General features: G+C 50.6%; 2 protein-coding genes across 5 annotated transcripts in view; one reads left to right on the top strand and one right to left on the bottom strand.

Moving 5' to 3' along the window:
- The window catches only part of gstcd (glutathione S-transferase, C-terminal domain containing), a 27,168-nt gene extending 10,688 nt beyond the window's left edge, over nt 1-16,480 (bottom strand). For 2 of the 3 annotated variants that reach the window (XM_023799111.2, XM_023799113.2), the window contains exons 1-6: nt 16,410-16,480; nt 15,318-15,460; nt 14,307-14,763; nt 13,215-13,652; nt 11,601-11,855; nt 9,812-9,905 (exon numbers count right to left, since the gene is read on the bottom strand). In XM_023799111.2, the coding sequence (XP_023654879.2) occupies nt 9,812-9,905; nt 11,601-11,855; nt 13,215-13,652; nt 14,307-14,714 (1,195 nt within the window). In that variant the 5' untranslated portion in view covers nt 14,715-14,763; nt 15,318-15,460; nt 16,410-16,480. Of the gene's footprint in view, nt 1-9,811; nt 9,906-11,600; nt 11,856-13,214; nt 13,653-14,306; nt 14,764-15,317; nt 15,461-16,409 lie in introns of those variants that run through there. The other variant, XM_023799112.2, reaches the window with a different exon arrangement.
- Nucleotides 15,600-20,186, top strand: ints12 (integrator complex subunit 12). Of its 2 annotated transcripts, XM_023799115.2 has the most exons (8): nt 15,601-15,777; nt 16,156-16,323; nt 16,441-16,596; nt 16,741-16,928; nt 17,007-17,166; nt 17,716-17,868; nt 17,967-18,293; nt 19,835-20,186. In XM_023799115.2, the coding sequence occupies exons 2-8, from the start codon at nt 16,168-16,170 to the stop codon at nt 19,856-19,858; spliced, it is 1,164 nt and encodes a 387-aa protein (XP_023654883.1). In that variant the 5' UTR covers nt 15,601-15,777; nt 16,156-16,167; the 3' UTR covers nt 19,859-20,186. The 2 variants fall into 2 exon arrangements, with proteins under 2 accessions (XP_023654882.1, XP_023654883.1); XM_023799114.2 differs by lacking the exon at nt 19,835-20,186 and having other exon boundaries at nt 15,600-15,777; nt 17,967-18,741.

Raw genomic sequence — 20,186 nt, 5'->3', positions numbered from 1 at the left:
CTTTTGGGAAAATTCCTGAGGGTGGAAAAATATTAATAACTGACCAGATCAATGGAGAAATGTTATATATTTATGTTATGTGTGAATAGCCTGCTTCAGATCATATCACACCACGTGACTGAGGTCTAGGCTCTGATTGGCCACTCAAATATATGCCATTTCTTCAGTTTGATTTACACCCATGGCTTGGATCGCTGTCATACTGCATGACCAACCTTCTTTTGAGTTTCAGATCACATACAGGCACCTTGACATTCTGCTGTACAGACTGCAAGCCATCCAGGCCCCCGAGGCCGCAAAGCAGTCCCGACCGCTCTGCTCCCTCTGCCACGCTGCACAGTTGGGATGAGGTTTTGCTGTTGGTATGCAGCGTTTTGTTTTGCTGAAGCCGTGTACGATCACATTTACTGGAAAGCTCAACTTCTGTTCCAGAAGTCCTGTGGAACAACCTGGTGGTCGTTAGCAAACGTTACACCATCAGCAACATTCTTCTGTAGAGCAGTGGCTTCTTCGAAGCTAACTGGCTATGAAAACCACATTTTGTCCAATGGTTTACTTATGGTAGACACAGATTTAATCAAGCAGAAGAAATGCATGCAAGACTTCAGCAATCATCCCTGGGGCACCCGGTCACTAGTTTGAGGACTCGAGGGCATGCTCTGGAATTGACCTTTGGGTAAAGTAGGGCAGCTGCTATGCTTCTTGTCCTGCCCAACTGTGGTTTGACGGTGGCCCAAGACTTTTGAAATCCTTCTGCAACCATTCCTAGTCTTAAAAGCTTTGGCGACTCTTCCTCTGAGGTGCTGTGAAGTCTCCTTTGATCCAGCCATATCGCGAAGGCATTCCTTTGCCAACAGCCGGTAACCAAAACATGTTTCGGGTTGTTTCTTATTATGGAGACTTAGATGAAGACCAGATCAAATTCGTGCAGAAATCCAGATAATTCCAAAAGGGTCCACAAACGATTTCCTCACCACAGTAAAGGACGGAGGCGACAGGGTCCCCCTAGTCCCTTGTGGTTATAAAAACAAACATGAAGGAGGTGGATGCAGATGGATGAGCAATATGAGGGGGCCAATGGAACACCCACTGTGATATACCATCACCCCCCCCCCCCCACCAATGGAAACCGGATTCCACAATGGTATTTATAAACGGCATCATCGACAGAATGCGACTATTATGGCGCACATTTTATAACCGGCAGGATGAGCTTGGTGGATGGCACATGTGAGGTACTGTTAACCGTGTGGGCAGTACCCAAAACTGTAGAACTTCCCCCACAAATGGACGCAAACCCTTCCTATGTCAAAAACATGCATCTAAAAGCGCAGTAGGAGCTGCATCGTTCTCCTGCCCCATTCTATACGGAGTTGGGGGCAAAGGCAGCTTGTAAACAATCCAGCTGACCTGTTTTTAAAACTAACACCCTCCCCCCCCCCCCCCCAATGGCAGGAGAGACAACAGATATACCCCCCACACCACCACCCCCATAATCTCATCAGTCTGCAAACCCTTTGGAATTATCTAGATTTCTGCATGAATGCCTCCTAAAATGTGATTCGATCTTCATTTAAGTCATCATACTAAGCTCCAACCACCCCCACCCCCACCCCCACCCCCACCCCAAAGACAACAGTGATGAATGAAAGCTGAGTAAATCCCCTTGACATCCACGGAGCTGAGCTTGGCCTTACGAGGCGCGGACGGGGAACACCTCCAGGAATACGGGCAATCTCCCTAGTCAGTCACGCCGGCCCTTTAAGGCCCGTTTGGGAGAAGGAGGACAGGAATAAAAGCAGCACCATGGAAATGTTCTCTCTGCGAGGTGTGTGTGTGTGTGTGTGTGTGCGCTCTCATGCTGCAGGGCAAACCTGCATCTGCCGCTCACGATAACGCCTACTATACCTTTAGCTTCAGGTGAGAGATTCCAGGAATGCACCCCCCCCCCCCCCACCCTGCTCTCTCAGCCAGTACCTAAGAGCCTGGAGAAACACGCCGGCAGGAGGAAAACGAAGCCCGCAAACATGTGGACAACTCCGCTCTGGGGCTTGGGGGGGGGGGACGGCCTGCCTTATCGCCAATTTCCCAATCTTTCAGCTCCCTCCCCCCCAAAAGGAAGACAGAAATCTAAACTACTGGATGACATTTCTGCGCAGTTCACCGCAGCCGGTGCATGGTGCGGGCGGCACGTCTGCGCAGACACAGAGCCACCGGCTGACTGCCGGAAAGCATGCATTAGTGGCCAGGCAGCGAGATCCAGCGTGACCACAGCTTACACCGGACGCAAATCCCACGCTGTTAAAGACGACATTAACTCAAGGTCACACTCTTCAGACATTGCTGGCTGCTGTAATGGGCTTTACCGAGCCAATTACGGTCCGGGATGGCATAAGCGACAGTGGCGTAATGCAAAGGCGGCGTCGGGCAGATTGCGGAGAACATGGGGAGAAACTGTGGGGCCTTTTAGACGAGCCGTGGTGAAATCTGGCGGCGAAGAGAGAGGCCGAGAGAAAGGCCTTCGTAATCAGAGAGACCGCGGGTGCCAATTCACGGATCGGGTCGGCCGGGCCGAAGAAGAAGAGAGATTCCAAGGTGTGCTTGTCTATTAAGTTAAACCGCATGGACCAGAAGCGGGAATAAGGGATAACAAGGAGTGATGGCACTTAATTGGTTGTTAAAATCAAATAAGACAGATCTTCACGACAGACAATGCTAATAGTGATGTAAGACAATCGACACACAGCACGAGGACAATACAATGCGACCCTTGTCCTTTTTCACACCGTTGCTGATCCCGACATCCTAAAAGCCCATCCCCCCCCCCCCCCTTCCTGGCTTGGTCAACCTCCCTTTGCTAACCATCATTTTGTCCATTTTTATGCAGGAAATCGCACTGCAGTAGGATTACCTGAATAGTACATCAGGCCCATGTCAGGGCTTAAAGGAGCACAGGGAGATGATGTTCATGCTGATGACGACGCTCCTGATTGAAGACACCCTCATCTTAAAGGAACACACTGTGGCCCTAGCCCCCCCCCCCGAAACCCATCAGCATGGTGATGAACAGCGGCGGCTCATCATTTGGGGTAGATCTCACTTTCCTTCCACTGTCGGCCGCCACACACAGATTTTCTGTCAAAATAGGGAAGACGTGGCTTTGGGGGGGGGGGGCATTGCCACTCAACGCGACTCGCCCTCATCTTTATTAATGCCTGATGTGTATCGGGCTACTCTCTCACACGACAGCGGACCCATGCAGAAACTCAGGGTCAATATAATCTCTCTAACCGACGCCGCCTCGCGAATGGAAAACAGAGACGTGATCAAACTCCCTCCTATTACCGTGAAAGTGGCACCTTTCCTTTAACTAGACTCGCTTACCAATGAATTTCACCCTCCGTCAGGGAAAAAACAAAATCATTGCTGAAGAGGGAGTAAAACTGGGAAAAAGTCCAGTGAAGTCATCCTGAGGCAACACTGTCACAGACCGGCGGTCGAGTGGATGATCTTGATGGCTAACCCCCCCCGCCCCGACCCCTACACAGCCCTCACAAAATGCCTCGACCTTCCCAAAAACCGTGAACTCCAAACATAATTCCTCAGCTCGCCGCTGTTCGGCTGGAAAAACCATTTCTCACCCCACCCTAGTGTTCCCCCCCCCCCATCCTTTGTTTAGCTGTCAGCTAAAGTGTCTAGTCATTGTGTACCATGTTTTAACTGCTAAACTATCTGCCCCTTCTATCCAGTCTTGTTTGAACGTCAAATGGACGCCTCTGTGGGCTCCTGGTCATGGGGGGGGGGGGGGGGGGAGGGGGCACTACCTGTTTCTGTTCTGGCAACACAGGTGCATAGGTCATCCGTGTGTCATGGTGCTGCACTGTAGCAAGGTTTCCAGAAGATAAGGGACTTGCTGCCGTCTCTCAAGTCCGAACTCTCCCTGAACTTCAGACCGTCAGGATGTCGGTAGCATATGTCCGTTACCGGGAGTGGAATGCTATACACCGAGGCCACGGCAATCACAGAACCACTGCTTTATGTTGCTGGGACGACGAACAGAAGTGGCAGCAGAGACCTTTAAGAGATTCTGATGGATGGTGAAGAGCTCATCCCAGCATGGCTGTGGGGAACCAGCTGCCTGCGGCCCAAGAAGACAGAAGCCACCCCCCTCGCTCCCCAGCTCAAACTCTGTCCCATCCACCTGCACCACAAGCTATTTTGAAGCCTGCTGAGAAGTGTGTTCCTCAGCTGAACACCGAGGCTCCGTTCATGCACGTTGGGGCGGTGGAAATCCTGCCATATTTGTTCTGAGAGAAAGCGAGCAGAATGCGGGCAACTGCCAAGCCCACAAGAGGTGAACACCCCCCCCCACCAAGGAACAGGACGGCGGTATGGCGACAAGACGGAAGACAGGGAGGGAGACCTGTGCAAACCTGCGCCGTGCAGACACCCCCAGACCCCGGCGCTGACTCCCATGCCCTCTCCGTGACCCGGCAGCTAGACGGAAAGGAGACCAATCACATTCGAGCTGCTGACAAACAAGGAAGGGGGCTTCCTCAACCCGCCCGAGGCCGGAATTTCACCCCGTCCCCTGGCATAGGCCACAACTGTCACTTTTGTTATTTTTGCACTGCGCAAGAAATAAGTGCTTACTGCAGCAGTTCGGCAGTCATAATGAGTGTGGTGACTCCTGCCGGGGGGTTGGCAGTGCTAGCGTAGGGCCCAGCTGACCTAGGGCGCCCCAGAGGGCTCTGTTTACCCCCAGCTGGTGCCATCGGAGGGGCTGTGGTATTCACGGGGGGGGGGGCAGTTAACACGTGGTATGTGGTGAATTGGCACGACGTGTGTGGTGTGCAGACTGACGAACAAACAGTCCATCAATGCCCCCCCCCCCTCCCCCTCCCCCAAACGGGGGAACTAGATACTTCTGAGTGGCTGGGAAGAACAGCAAGGCCCTAAATAAACACGAGCGAGTAAGACAAGCCCCTGGCTCTCAAACCCACAGAGCTGTAATTCCTCCCAACAGAAGATAATCTGTCCTCTACATGTAACCCTGAAGTAGACATAAAAAAATAAACAGTAATTAGTTTCTGGGTTGGGGGGTGGGGTGACCAGTAGGTTTACAGCTACGTAAGAAGCTACTGGTTAAGGATGATCAGACCAAATAGCAGCACCAAAAGGGGCGTGTCCCTAGGGGCATCAATGGAACCTCCACACCGAGGACAGGAGCAATTGTTGTGTGCTGTGAGTCACTTGCTGGTTACCTTAACAAGTCTGCTTCCATGGACGATTATCTCTTATTGCTGGTCAACCATCTCTGAGTGCTTGGTGCCATGCTTGGAGGACACGCCATGGGTGTAAGGTGATAACCCAATGAAGAGAGAGCGACAGGCAAGGAGAGACTTTGACAGAAGGTCCCCGGGGAGCCTCGGTCTTTGAAGAAGGGCTAACAGCCTGGGAAAATACTGGGAGTGACACTCTAGGGCTTAACGTTACAACCAGCTGAGGGCATTAGCTTAAGATGACACTCATGGGTACATCCAAAGGACCAGCGGTGACCTTCACACGAGAAGCATATCTAACCTCCAGAGCTCCCACGGTTCTAAGCAAATGGGTGCCGGTGGGAGTTGGCTCTTAACTCTGCGACAGAGGAGTGCCAGAAGGACTTGACCTTGTTGAGATGCCACAAAGCACGGGTGACGTCCACACGAGGAGGTTTTACGGAGACCCTCCCAGCCGGGCTCGATTTGGAATGCATCCCGACGCTCCTGTCACCGGCGGAAAGATCCGGGTTGCCCCAAGTCAATGATATTCATAGCAGTGGGACGAAGGCGTTGGCGCCGACAGCCGGGCAGACCGTTCTCCGCAGAAGCATGCCGTGTAATTGCTGACGCGCCTGCCTCAGGGCTGCGGGAATGCGGAGAGCCTCTCGGAGGCCGTTTCTCAAATTCATCCTCCCCACACTTTGTCCTCCCCGAGTCTTTTTCCCGTAACACCCCAACAAAGAGCCTTTGCAAAACCGATTAACAGAGAACGGCGCAAGGCATGGACTAGATTTGCAGAGAGAAAGGGAAAAAAAAAAAATCACAGGTGGTTAAGAAATAAATAAAAATGAGACCTGACTAGGGGCGGAACGGTGGCTTAATGGGCAACAGAACAGGCTCACGGCTCCCGGGCAGAGTGTTCAAATCCTGCCCCGGCCCAAGAATTTGCATGTCTTCTGCATGCCTGGTGAGATTCCTCCTACAGTTAGGTAAACCAGCTTTACTAAACTGACCATGGTTTGTGTTGGACGGGCAACCCCTTTGGGGCGTCTCTGCCCTGGGGTTGCTTAAGCACAAAGTTACCATGTCCTGGAGATAACCCAATGTGAAAGAAAAATGGTAACTCATTGAAAAACTAAAACAGTACCATAGTTTCCAAGGTAGTAAAGCCCAAAAGACACTAGGATTGTAGGAGCCCATCAACGTGGTTCTTCGGTAATTACCTACAGGCTGCACAAATCACTACTCCAACACAGAACTTCAAAACACCACAGCCCATCTCACATCTCAATTACCATGTGGGCCAAGATTCCATCCTTCTCAGCGGCTTTCAAGCAGCAGCAACAAAATTAGTAAGTATGGGCAACTAGACAGTTTTTTTCCCCCTTGGGAAAATGAAAGCCTATGTCGCCTTACGGCGAGGCTTACGGGTCTTGACCGTCTCCAGAATCCTGCCCTGGTAGCCATGGAAACGTGGGTCCAATATACTTCGGTGAGCAGTTAATCTGCAAACTGATGGGATCGGGAGATGAGCGCAAAGAGGAATTACGAGAAGGCCCGTGTCGGATCAGTGTCCAAGGGTTAACATTTAATTTGTGGAGGAGGATTATATGGTCCACGTTAGGGTCAACTGTGATATGACAAATGAGATAAGGGACAGGAAGGGAGGGAGTCCAATCTCCTTCTGGGAATTTGACCATTTTTATATTTTTTCTTAAATTCTGCAGCATTACCAGTCATACAGCATGCTCAAGACACTTGTTTATTTTTCAGATTCATACCTACTGTATATCTGCATTAATCTGGGACTGATTGATTTCCAGAGAGACTTGCAGGATGCTGCAGTCATCTTCATATAAATCGATGGAGAATCGATTGAAGTGGTCTGGACGTGAGATCCAGATTTCTTCACAAATTACACACCTGAGGATCTGGGGATCGGGCTCCTTGCAAAGTTCTTTCATCCCGTCACTGTAGGGCCGGAGCAAGAGCGACACGCAATGGCAAACGAACCGGTCGCCAATCAACCGCCGTCTCACAAGGCAAACCTATTATTTACCCACGGTGCTTAGGTATTCAGAAGCTCGACAACCAGGCCTCCCACCAAGCCTGCATTTATTAAGATTCAGGGGGGACCAGTGAGTGCGGGTGAGGGAGTCGTTGGCAGAAATAAGGAAAACAAAAAACATGAAACAGAGTACCAATTAACTACCGAGGAGGGGGAGGAGAATCCAGAAGCCTATTCCACCAGAGTCGTTTTATTGGCACCTTTAAATCTTACAATTACAGCCCTTAAAGAGCCAGATTAAATGACCTAAGAGCGAAATCGAGGAACGCCCAGCGATTGCTGCAGTCGACACAGCGGTTAGTCAGGGGTGTGACTAACCAAGCATAGCGTTTGCCCCCATGTGACTGGTGATCAGAGGTCAACCACCCACCCTGAACAAACTGGTTTTCGCAAACTCTTGGTGAGACCTTCCTGTTGCTAAGCCATGTTAGCCTAAATGCTAAAGTCATGCCAACACAATGCCAACAACTAACAGCATATAATCGCATTGATATTGGGTGGTTTAGCTATATAGCGACCTGCATGCAAAATTGCTTTAGGTGATTAAATGATCCTCTCAGATGAGAACAGGTGTTCCACATTCCCCATCCAGCACTCACGGACATCATACTCCCTGGTGTGGCATTTAAATGTGAGGAAACCCCATCACAATCCAACTCTCAGGATGTGTAACACCTGCTGGACCCCTTTGGGAACAGGTAGTGGGGGGGACCGCGTTTCAGCAGGAGATGGGAGCACAGACAGACTGAAGGATCCATAACACAGAATCGGTACAAACTGGCTGGATCTTGCCTCCTTTACTACTAATTACCAACGGGCCACAACACAAGAGATACCAGCACGGCAATTTGCGTCGGGGGGGGTCCTTCCTTCTAAGGAAGCCTTGTAGGCTGTTCATGGTTCATTCCCTCATAATTGTCCCGCCAAATCGTGTTACCAATTCGAGTGCTTTGGGGAGACTTAAATGCGAGATTTGGGACATTTTAAATAGCGAAAGGAACTAGCGAACATTACTTGTCTTCCTCCCAGGGTACAGAAAAATCGCTGTATAAGTTTAATTTAAGCACGAGTGGATATGAACAGGCTGCTGATGACATGGGCAGGCGTTGTCGTATTTATATAAGCCTTCGAGCGTGTCTGTGCTGCGTACTCAACTTATTCACTTATACTCAACTTATAGCAGAGACCAAACAGCAAAGACGGTGAGTTTCAACCCAAATGGGATGCCACACACACACACACACACACACACACACAGAGATCATTGGAGATGAAGAACCAGGGAAGAGACTGAAATATCAGCATCAGTTTCTAAAAATGTGATATTAGCACCTGAAAACTACCATTACATTTCCTGCATGGACCTTTGCAACAGGTCTCTACGTTAAACACATATATTATGGTCTTTTCTGGAAATCCAGACACCAATTACCCCAAACTCCTTACAAGACCTTCCCAAGGGAGCAGCTCATCCCCATACAAAAGTTTAGCACAACTTTCTCTAAATCGAAGTTAGACATGCATCGGACAGTGACTGATTGAGCCTGAAACAACCCGGAAGTGAAGACTTAGGGATGATTTAATCAAACCATGGTTAGGGGTGGCACAGTCCATTCATGGTAAGGGGTGACAGTCCATTCATGGTAAGGGGTGACATTCCATTCATGGTAAGGGGTGACATTCCATTCATGGTAAGGGGTGACAGTCCATTCATGGTTAGGGGTATGCCTACATTGTCAGTCATTACCTGGGTGAAACTGGGGGTACAGGGCAGCATCGGTTAGCTTTACATTTCAGAGCAGTGGAAAGGCTGCCTTACTCCTTCAGTCATGTGACAGTGGATCCCCGGGAGACATCCCTGGCAAACGAGCCGCGGCCCCAGGCGCCGCTCTGCTGAGACAGCGACTGGCTGACGCTCAGGGCGTAACCAGGCGACCCGCCGCTCAATCGGGGTCACTCTCCAGGGGCCCCTGCATTTCTCAGCCACCGGCGTGACGAGAGAAAAGGTCACGGGGCCAAAAAAAGCATCCGTCTTCATGGGGAGGGGGGGTGTTGAGGGGCACTTGCTACTGTCTCCCTCACCGGCAATAATGGGGGGGGGGGAATCGTCCCACATCTGGAGAGACATATTTTATGCCTGACTTGAAACACCTGGAGCTGCACCGGGGCTCTTTCCCAAAGCGCCCAACACGTGGAGCCTCAGGGGTGTGTGGGGGGGGGGGAGGGGCGGCTCACCGAGATTAGAAATAATGCCCGGCTATTGCACGCATGCAAACAGTCCTATAAATCCACCAGATGCGGCCCCAAGGCACATTAAAAACCGTCGTGTTTTGGTCTGCTGCTGCACACACCCAGTGATTTCCCAGCGCGACGGAAAACCGGACCAGAGCAGTAATCTCCTTTAATACCGACTTCTCAGGGCGAAACCCAAGTCACAGGAGTGTGAGACGGGCGCGTAGAACCCCAGCGGCGCCGGTACCTTCTGTGGGATTGACAGCCGCCGGCAGCCGGTCCCAGTCCAGGCTCCATGATGGGCAGGGATGGGGGGAGAAGATGGGCTCGATGCCACCCTCCTGGGTTTCACACACACACACACACACACACACACACACACACACAAAAGGCACTGGCGTTACCATAGAAACTTCCCAGGACCGCACAAATCACAGCCTGAACACCAAAACTGTTTGTACAGCAGGCTTCTTGGAACCATCAACGACCGGCATTCTGATCCGGCACCCATTAGAAGGGTTACTGCACGATAAATCTAGGCAGAACAAAAGCCCACCAAGTCGTGCCTCCCAGAGATCTCACGGGCATCCTCACAAGCCCAAGATGGGCTATAAACGGACTTTGGGGTGGGTAGCTGGGGCACCATCCATCTCTGGTTAGACAGGGTGCTGAACTTTTCAACTCGGCTATGGAATTTGGGAAACGTACAGTGGATTGTTCTAAATTGTGCAACTCAGTTCGTAATAAATACGTTGCACTCAACGCATTTTTTAATCTACGGTACTATGTTCAAAAGCCAAGTTTTGTCAGCAGGGTCTTACCCAGAGATCTCAGAAAGGGTTTTCTGACCCACCACAGACAGTGTGAAACTCAGCAGATAAGGATGCTTGGCCCGTGATCAGAAGGTCGCTGGTTCAAATCCCAGGGTTGGTTGAGTGACCGATGGGCCCCTGGGCAAGACCCTTAATCCCCCAGGTGCTGCTGGGACTGTGAGCCATGCTTTCTCCCATGTATGCCACGATGGATAAAAGCAACAGCTAAATGAGTATAATATAGTATATTTCTCTCACACAGCAAAGCACTGGTAGATTTAAGGTGGTTCGGAAACTGAGACGTGATTCTGATAAAATCTGGTCATTAAAAGTCATCCAGCCTCTTCTGTTTGGGACAAGGGCATGCGGTTTGGACAGCAGCCGAGATGGATGTGAATCGAGAGCCACAGGCCACTCGCCTCGGGGGTGGGGTGGGGGGGGGTGTACGCCAACTGGCCATGCCGGCAGGAACAGCTGCGACACGGAACACAAGCAGCGCAGCGATCACTCATCTGGGGCGATGGATGGAAAAAATGATGCTTGGGGGGGGATACCACTAGGGGCGAGGGGGGGGGGGGGCTTTCCACTCACGGGGGCCACAGGGACCCCCAAAAAACACCAATTTATAAACTCAGGGATTTAAAGGGGCCAACAGGGCTGAATGGGGGGAGAATATAGAACAGGAAGGCAATTTGGGGACTTCTGGGGGGAGCAGCTACATCTGTTCAGTTACAGCCCCCAAACGAACCCAACGATGAAGGCCCACCAATCACTGTTAGACCTCGGTGTCAACATTAGGGGATTATGAGCTGTCAAGCCTCGCATGTGGTTCCATTTTTGCTTCCATGTTCATCATTCATACAAAAGAAAAACAACAGGCAAAAATGCAGCAAGTGTCTGTCCCAGCAATAAAATCCCCCCCCCCACACACAGAGCTCGGACAGTACGACAGCGTCCCCCTCCAGACAGACTATTCAGAGATTTGGGCGTCGTAAGAGCGAGCAGGCAAATCCCATCGAGGCCGGCCAATTTCACAGCGGTAAGGCTGCTATCCACACGGAGTCCAGCATCCGTAATGGGACACAAAGCACTGCTTAATGCCATTACTGAGATAACTGCAGTGCTGCTTTTGAGAATATAAATCTTTACAGTGTCAGGTTTACTGGACCAGAGCACAAGTTACGGAGACTGCGGCCTCTGCACCCATACGGACTGTTTAATCACCTTAAGCTTGGTCATCGTAGGCCTCGGGCCTCCAACAAAGGCCGCCGGCATCGTCCCCCCGCTTTCCAGCTCCTCTTCCCCAGGCTGCAGCAGCTCTGCCTGGGTTGGGAACACCGGGGCTTGCGGGGTGAGAAGAGCAATCCCACAGGCCTCAGCGGCCCTGCGCACCCCGGGGACCTCCTGGACGCGGAGGTACCAGCGGAGCAGGAGCGGGAGCTGGGCCAGGCTGCTGCCGCTGTGGCTCTGTAGGGCACGCTGTGGGCCAAAAACACAGACCATCAGGGAGCGGCTGGGAGCTCAGGGAGACCAGGCTTCGTGAGGAGGAACCCGACACAGGTGCTGCTAATAGCCAAACTCAAAGTGTGCAGGCAGCTCATGGGACAAACCTGGACGCGGCACCTGCTGAGTCTCAAAACAAACTGCAGTTTCGCTCAACTTGCACAAATTGAAATCCCCATAGCAAGAGGAGGCTAGTTAATTAGCCGGCATGCGATAAATTCACTCCCGACGCTAAAGCTAGTCGACTAGCAGCCCTCGGGCCAGATCCAGCCGCCCGATTGGATCCCTTTGATTGGTTTGTGCTATTTAATATGAATTAAATTTCTGGAAACAATTTCTGTAGCTGCTTATCGGCTCCATAAAATCTGTCAGTTATTCCTAATTGTCCCGCCCCATCAATGTTAACATCCAATTATAAATTAGTCACCCAAAACATACTGATGTTCTCAAGCTGACGCCACCTGCCACAACTGTTCCTGCACAAATTATCCTTTTATAAGGGTCCTGGTGGGCAGGACTGACCCCAATTTGGAAGTAAAAGGAGTAGCCTTAACCTCTGCCTAAGATTATATATAAAGGTGGTGCAATGGGTTAGCACATTATGCCTGTTGATCAGAAGGTTACTGGTTCAAATTCCAGAGTCAGCTGAGTAATTTCGCCCTTGTGGGCTGTAAACCCACAAATGCTCCAAGGACTGCCGGACCAAGTATAAAATCGTATAAAATAATGCTTCCTTTTAGATTATTTTGCTACACATACTTCCCTCGTTTGTTAGGAAGGTTCCCATTTAGTCGACACCCAGGCTCAGCGATCATAGCGGCCAGGATATGGATGGCCTGATATTTCAGGTGTCCCTCCACCCCTCTAAACCCCCCCCCCCCCCCCCGACACCCAAACCTCCACCAGCCTGTCTCCACTGCAGAGAAGAATTCCTCGCGTGGCGACATACCCGGGGAAAAATCACAGTCTGCCTTCACACGACTTCTCAACCATATAAATACGACCTGCCAAATCTCTCACTCTTCCTGCCTCGCGCATCTGAATATGCTGAGAAATACTCATTTTCACATAAACAGCCCCGCTGAAGTGGAGTCCTCTCGCACTGTCATAATAAAGGTTTTATCTCCAGCCTTGCAGTACTTCTGCTAGAAAACAGCAATGCTGCACTGCTTCGGGCATTATGCTAATGGCATTTTAGTATGTGCATTTTTATGGCGTGCAATATAAAGCAATCGTTAATGAGATTATATATGCATAGGATTCCGCGTACAGGAAAATTCATAAATTGTTTGTAATTATTGAAATTCACCAAGTTAAAAATTCCGGTAAACTTACTAAGTAGTGGTGCACGCAAGGTATGAGAACGAGGTCAGCGAGGGTAAAATACAAGCCCTCCACAAACACGTGTTCCAGCGAGGGCAGCTTGGTGGTCTTCACTTTCCTGATGTCAGAGGGCCCCCTGGTGGCTGGAGTCTGAACTGCGTCCACCGACAGTTTGGCCAAAGCGGCCCTGAGCTCCAGTCCGTCAGACCCCTGGCTGGGAAGGGGCCCGGATGCAGAGGCCTCCTGAGGGCCCGCTTCCTCCTCCTGCTGCAGCTGCAGCTTCTGCCGCCGAATCTTGTCGTCGTTGTGCACCTTGACGGGCTCACCCAGCTTCCGCTCCAGGTGCAGGACGGCAGCAGGCACTGGAGAGTCTCGCCCATCCGGAGAGTGGAGGAACTCCTCCACGGCGGAAGGGATGCTGAGCTCACACAGCCGTGTCCACTGGCTCACCTGCAGGGGGCAGCAGAGTGACAGAATATCAGCTCATGTCACTTCCTGTGCAAGGATCTGAAAATTAACCTGCTTCTCCAGGATTCTGAGTGGTGTTTAAGCGTCTCACAAATTATACAAAAAAATAATAATAATAATTGCATGACATTCAGCTTCTTGAACTGCTCGTCTCTCCGAAGCTGTTCACAGAGCTTTACCCCGTCATACAGCTGTATATATCTTTGGAGAAATTCTTAGAGTACAACAGCATCCCTTCCAAGTACAAATCCCTGCCCTTAATTGCCACGCTGCCTCCTGGTGCCCCCAGTGGTGAAAGCTAAAATCTCAGGAGGGACCCAGCTGCCTTACTCTTTACCATGGAACTGAACCGGGACTGCTCCCAGACTTCTGCTTGTTGATCGGTAACTAAATGTAACTGCTGTCAGTAAAAATGAGTAAGACTACCACTCATAGAAAGAACTTCTAGTCCGTTTATATATGATAGCATTATGGAAAAGGACACGGCATAAAAAAAGTGAATTTCATTTACGCAGTTTTTAACACAATAAAAAGTATCATCAAAATATTCCGCTGGGTTTCCTTCTAGTTTAACCCTCTACTAAAGGCACATCCGATATTAATCAACGCACCAGGTTATCCCTGGCGGCTCCGTACCTCGGCGCAGGCTTTGAGGCAGGTTTTCTTGAACCCGAGCAGCGCCTGCATGTCCCTCCGGAGGGGCTCCTCCTCACACACCCGGTGCAGGATGTGTCTCAGCACCACGGCCAAGCCGGTCCGACAGAAGCCGCCGTCCGCATCCAGCACGGCAGGCAACCGGCAGCTCCTAACCAGTGGCGGCATCTGCTCCCGTTGGATTTCTACGGCGCCCAAGCCAGCCGGGACATGCCCGCTCCATGACTGTCCGTCGTCCGCCACCAGGAACAGACGGAAGGACGTGCACTCGCAGTAGGAGAGAAGGAACAACACGATGGAAGAGTGCAGAGGGAGGACGGACTCTTCGCTGCGGCCGGTCACTTCCAGGAAGAGACACTGGTGCTCCTGCTCTTCACCCGCATGGTGCATCGTGGTGTCGTCAGGACAGGGTGGTCTCTAACCAGGCCAGTAGGCTAATCTTTATTAACAGGACAAGAAAGCTCACTTAAATACATACTGAAATCAAACAACTAATTAATAATTCTGCACCAGGTTAGTAAATTCTGTGTAAAGGCACTCCTCTAACTGACAGTCATAATATAACTTAAAAGAACCACCACTGAATCATTTAACTCGTATCTAAAGTTTATAGCGTGACGTAAATAAATTAAAAGTAGCACAAAATTTAGAAGATTGCGTGGGGTGGTTTGATCGATATCAACCTGTTATCCAGAAACTGCATTTAAATCAAGGCTGCCAACTCTCACCAATCTGGCGTAACATTCACGCTCACGCATGAAATCTTACAGCAAATCTATATTATTCCATTATAAACCTGAGATTAGCTATATCGAAAGCATTGGGGTAGTTTGCAAACCCTATTGACTATTTGCAAGGTAATAAAACTCTTACATATATGTAAATGCGTGTGCAAACTTGTCTCGAACTGAAAATCTCACGCTAGCCAGCTGTCCAAAGTTGGCAACTCTGGTTTAAATGTGTCATTTCAGAAAGGTTATTCATACGACTTACACTCACAATGCCGAAGTACCTCTCGCTGCAATTTCAAAACACTCACGCCGGTCCTACAGAACTTCCTGGTGTCACAACGAAAGCCGCTCGTCTGTCCACAAAACCACGTATCAGCAGGCACAACATTTCACTATATTAAATCTCTAAGAAAAGAAAAAGAAAACAGTCAGTTATTATATTTTGAATTAATGATTTACATTTAATTTTAATAAAATTGTTTTATGTCACATAACAGCATTACTGTCTTTTAAAAAGTATCGGTAAGGTTGTCTCTGCGGACGGATTTAACGTTGGGACTGCGGAGCGTCACTGGTAGCTTTCTCGGTTTCTAAATGAGTTCCTGCAGATGTAATGCTGCGGAAAATACAGAGAAAGCTGTCTAATGTAACATTAATTAAAATACTCGGAAGGAGGGCGTGGGTCGATTTTTGAATACATTTTTATCCTATGCTGATCGAGGGTGAGAATTCACCATATTTGTGCGTTTGTTAGCGATTAAAATGGAGTTGTCTCGGTACTGTCTGGCTGTTAGTTTTTTTCCCATATTGCAAGCTTGGATATACTAATAAATGTTATGTTTATAATGTTGAGAACAATGAGTTAATCCTATATGCTGTATAGACGAACTAGAGTAGCGGAAAATATTTGAGTTTCCTTATAATTTCATTCTCGTGGAAATGAGTGCTAAAACCCTTTGTTTCCTGGATGCACATCTTTTTGGTTCATTTTACAAGTTGTTTTCTTGCTGATAATAACCTATAAGTATATGCATTTGTGATATTTTTATGGTGTCATATGGTATTTGATGAGGAATAAGACCCCGTGTTTCGCGTGACAGCTGACGGAGATCATGGCCGCCACTGTAAACCTGGAGCTGGACCCGATCTTCCTGAAAGGTCTGGGATACCTACATTCGAAAAGCAAGGATTCAGCGGAGAAACTCAAGGCTCTACTGGACGAGTCCTTGGCAAGAGGAAGTGACAGCAGCTATAGGATCTCACAGAAAGTACGCTCTCGATATTAAGCCCACCGTCGCTGCACCATTTCCGCTGACCTTTGTAACATTGCTGGTTGACATATAATCGGACTCACTGGGATTCGACCGCTATTCTCACACTAACAGGATATGGAGATCGCCAAGGTGTCCGTCGCTAAGGTGAGCTTGAGCAAGCAGGATTTGAAGTCGTCCTCCGCTGGCTCGTCCTCAATCGGCAGTAGCAGCAAATCCAGCAGCTCAGAGAAGAGCAAAAAAGAGAGTGAAAAAAGAGCATCAGAGAAGGTATATGCTTCAGAGGGGGGACTGGGGCAGTCTAAGACTCTTTCCATAGTGCTGCTATATGGCTTATGTCTGCTGAGATGCATAATAATGTAATGCTACTGTCAGTGAATCACTGGGCGGCTGTGTGTCTCGCTTTCATTTTAGATGAAGGTGGACCTCATTGACACTGCAGACCCCCCAAAGAAACCCCGTCTAGAGAGGGTGGAGAACCGCGCATCCCCTGTCACAGTGCAGACTAGCAAGGACCTGCCTGTGCCGGACCTGTCTAGCTTCGACGAGACCAGCGCAGACGACTTCGCCATGGAGATGGGTCTGGCCTGCGTGGTGTGCAGGTGTGTATCTCTAAAAGTGGCGTGGATACCCAGGATATGCAAGTTAGGTTCCTATAAAACCGTCCGCTCTTTCTCCAGGCAGATGACGGTCACCTCTGGGAACCAGCTCGTCGAGTGTCAGGAGTGCCACAATCTCTATCACCAGGACTGCCACAAACCACAGGTGACAGACAAGGATGTCAACGACCCGCGCTTGGTGTGGTACTGTGCCCGCTGCACCCGGCAGATGAAGCGCATGGTAGGTCCTCTTCCGCCACCGTGCTGCTCATTCGCTTGCTGCTCTGTCGTCACTTTTCTCTCCTTTCCTCTCTCTTCCGAGGAATTGGGTTCGATGGTTTGGTGCATAGGATTTCTTTTCAGATAGTGGAAATAGAAGTGTAAGGTGACGGTCTGCTGTGCTGACCGTCCACATTGCATTTTCTGTTTTATTTGTTGGTTTGTTTGTTCATTCGTTTGTCTAATAGAGGAGACAAAGGTAATGTCAGTCACAGTCCTGCTGGGTTCCGGAGCCCGTTTTTCTTTTTTTCTTAAGAACCCGAAGTGCACAAAGGAGGTTCCCCAGCATGTGTTGCTTTTGGTAAAGGAGCTCGGCTGGGATGGAGATGGGAGTTCAGGCCTGTCTGCCTGCGGGTGATTTCGATCGACACATGCGGCTTGTGATGGAGCCGGTGTGCTCTTTGAACCGGGTCTGGTCCAGGATTGTCGATGTTATTTGTTGGTTTGTTTGTTCATTCGTTTGTCTATTTATTTATTTACTTACTTACTTCCTTCTCTCCTTCCTGTTCAGGCCCAGAAGACCCAGAAGCCTCCTCAGAAACCAGCCCCGGCCATCGCGTCCGCAGCCCCAGTGGTGAAGGACACGCTGGTGAAAAGGCCAGACGTTAAGCCCAAACAGGACACAGCCAGCACCTTCCAGGCGTTCAAGAGGACCGAGGTCAAGGTGATCAGCCCCATCTGCATTTAAGGAGGATGGCTTGAGTTTGCACCATTTTGACCAGATAACAAGGTGACCGTTTTTGTCCTGTCTGGCTCCCACAGGCCTCTGCCGTGGTTTCCGTGGCCCCCTCCAGCACCAGCACTTCCCTGCCTGCTGCCAGTGGCCTGAGCGGGTGGGCCGCCTTCGGGGCCAAAGCGGGTCCTGGCGGATCCAAGCTGGGCTCGTCGGCACAGAGTGGCAGCGGCAAGGCGGCCTCCTCGGGCCAGAAGCCAGTGGGGCTCTCCAGCCTGGCGGGGGCCAAGTCGGGCCTTGGCGCCAAAATGGCGGGTGGTGGCAACGGCTCCTCTGCGACCCCCCTGAAGCCCCCGCCGCCCCTGACACTGGGGAAGCCAGGCCTGACCCGCGGGTCTGTCACCGAAAGCAACAAGGTGGGCTCGCTGGGCTCCAGCAGTGCCGCCCCAACCGGCGAGGCCGCCGGGAGCGGGGGGGCCGGGGGCAGCGGGCCGAAGGTGACCACGGAGTCCCAGGCGGGGGGCAAGGCGCCCACCTCCCAGGAGTCCCAGGTCAATGCCATGAAACGCCTTCAGATGGTCAAAAAGAAAGCGGCACAGAGAAAGATCAAAAGATGATGTCGCCCCGGCGCCCGTCGCTATGTAAATCGGTGACCATGACGACGGCAGAACTCCGGTCCATTTGATACTTGAATCCGTCTGAATGCTGCTCTCCCCCCAGGCCGCCCCGTGTCCCATTCTGTCCAAAAGAATCCGCTCCCTTGAAGGCAGCTTTGTACGCTCTCCTCTTCTGTTTTAGGAAATAAAATGTTTTTTCCCCCTTCTTCTCGAAAGTTAAATAAATTTCATCTTTTTAACAATTGAATGACGTTTCTATGTGTGTCCCCTCCCTCCCCCGCCTTGATACTGGGAGTGTTCTAAAATACGGCATCTGACTCTCTGCTCCGACCACAGCAAAGGGATTCCTCTGCAATCCTTTGCGCTAAACGTTTCAACCGCCACCTTTTTTTTTTAAGGCTCTGTAAGAACGCGACTGCCGCTCATTTCGGGGGGTTCCGAGCAGGGCGGAGGACACCTTGTCTCAGTGTGACGAGGACAGCAGAGGCAAGCTGCTTTCAATGAGAACGGAGCGCCCCCTTCAGTGTCCCGGGTGCGCGTAACACTACACATGACTGTTTGCAAACATAGTCGCACAAATGCGGGCGAAGAAGGGCACACAGAAACCTGGCAGAGCCAGGAGGTGTACTGTACCTTAAACAGTGTACTGTACCTTAAACAGTGTACTGTACCTTAAACAGTGTACTGTACCTTAAACAGTGTACTGTACCTTATTTCTTTATAAAGGCCGTCAGGTAAGTGACTTCCATCTAAAATGCTGACTTCAGAAGGAGAGAACCATTAAGACACAGAGAAGGAATTCTTTTTCAGCCTTAGCGTTTTTCCTTAGATGTTTTGGTTTTTAAGTGGGATGTCCAAAGTGATGCACACAGCTCCACAGAGAACGCACTCATTTAGGGGGCCGGGTTTTGCTGTGGCTCTTCTTACTAACAGGCGGTAGCAGTAGAGGAGACGAAGGTAACGTCAGTCACAGTCCTGCTGGGTTCCGGATCCCGGTTTTTTTTTTTTTTAAGAACCCGATGTGCACAAAGGAGGTTCCCCAGCATGTGTTGCTTTTGGTAAAGGAGCTCGGCTGGGAATGGAGATGGGAGTCCAGGCCTGTCTGCCTGCGGGTGATTTCGATCGACACATGCGGCTTGTGATGGAGCCGGCGTGCTCTCTGAACCGGGTCTGGTCCAGGATTATCGATGGCCCGAGGCCTAGTCCAAAGTGGCCTTAGGGCCGTGCTGCTTATCTGCCACCAGGGGGCAGCTGCTGTGCTTCGTCTGGTAGAGATTTGCCTTCAGTGTAATCCATCCTTATCTTTCTCCTCACCCACCCCCTCCCCACCCCTTCAACAGTTCACCGAGCACCAGAGACTGTGACCGAGCCGGGCGCCCGTGTCCACCTCCCTGTCTGGCAGGTCCGCAGCCGCCTCCTTCGCTCTGAAGGACCCCACCCCCTTCTCCAGACAGCCTGGACCGGGCCCGTCATCTCCAAGATCACCCGTGGCTTTGCCCTCCAGAGGCCACGAGGCATCCCCCCTCCCTCAAAGTGTGCCCGAACCGACGGAATTCATCACGATCGATCTGTGCACGGGTTCGACCCGTGTCAGGTCCAGTGCAAAAGGTGCTGTGTCCATAATGTTTCTATTTGCTTGACTTTGATAGGATTTAGTTTTATGTAATAAAAGAGAAACACTGATTTTCCAGA

Source organism: Paramormyrops kingsleyae, chromosome 25, assembly GCF_048594095.1.
Source record: "Paramormyrops kingsleyae isolate MSU_618 chromosome 25, PKINGS_0.4, whole genome shotgun sequence".
NCBI lineage: Eukaryota > Metazoa > Chordata > Actinopteri > Osteoglossiformes > Mormyridae > Paramormyrops > Paramormyrops kingsleyae.
The sequence above is the reverse complement of the archived record's forward strand: the minus strand, read 5'-3'. Positions and strand labels throughout refer to the sequence as shown.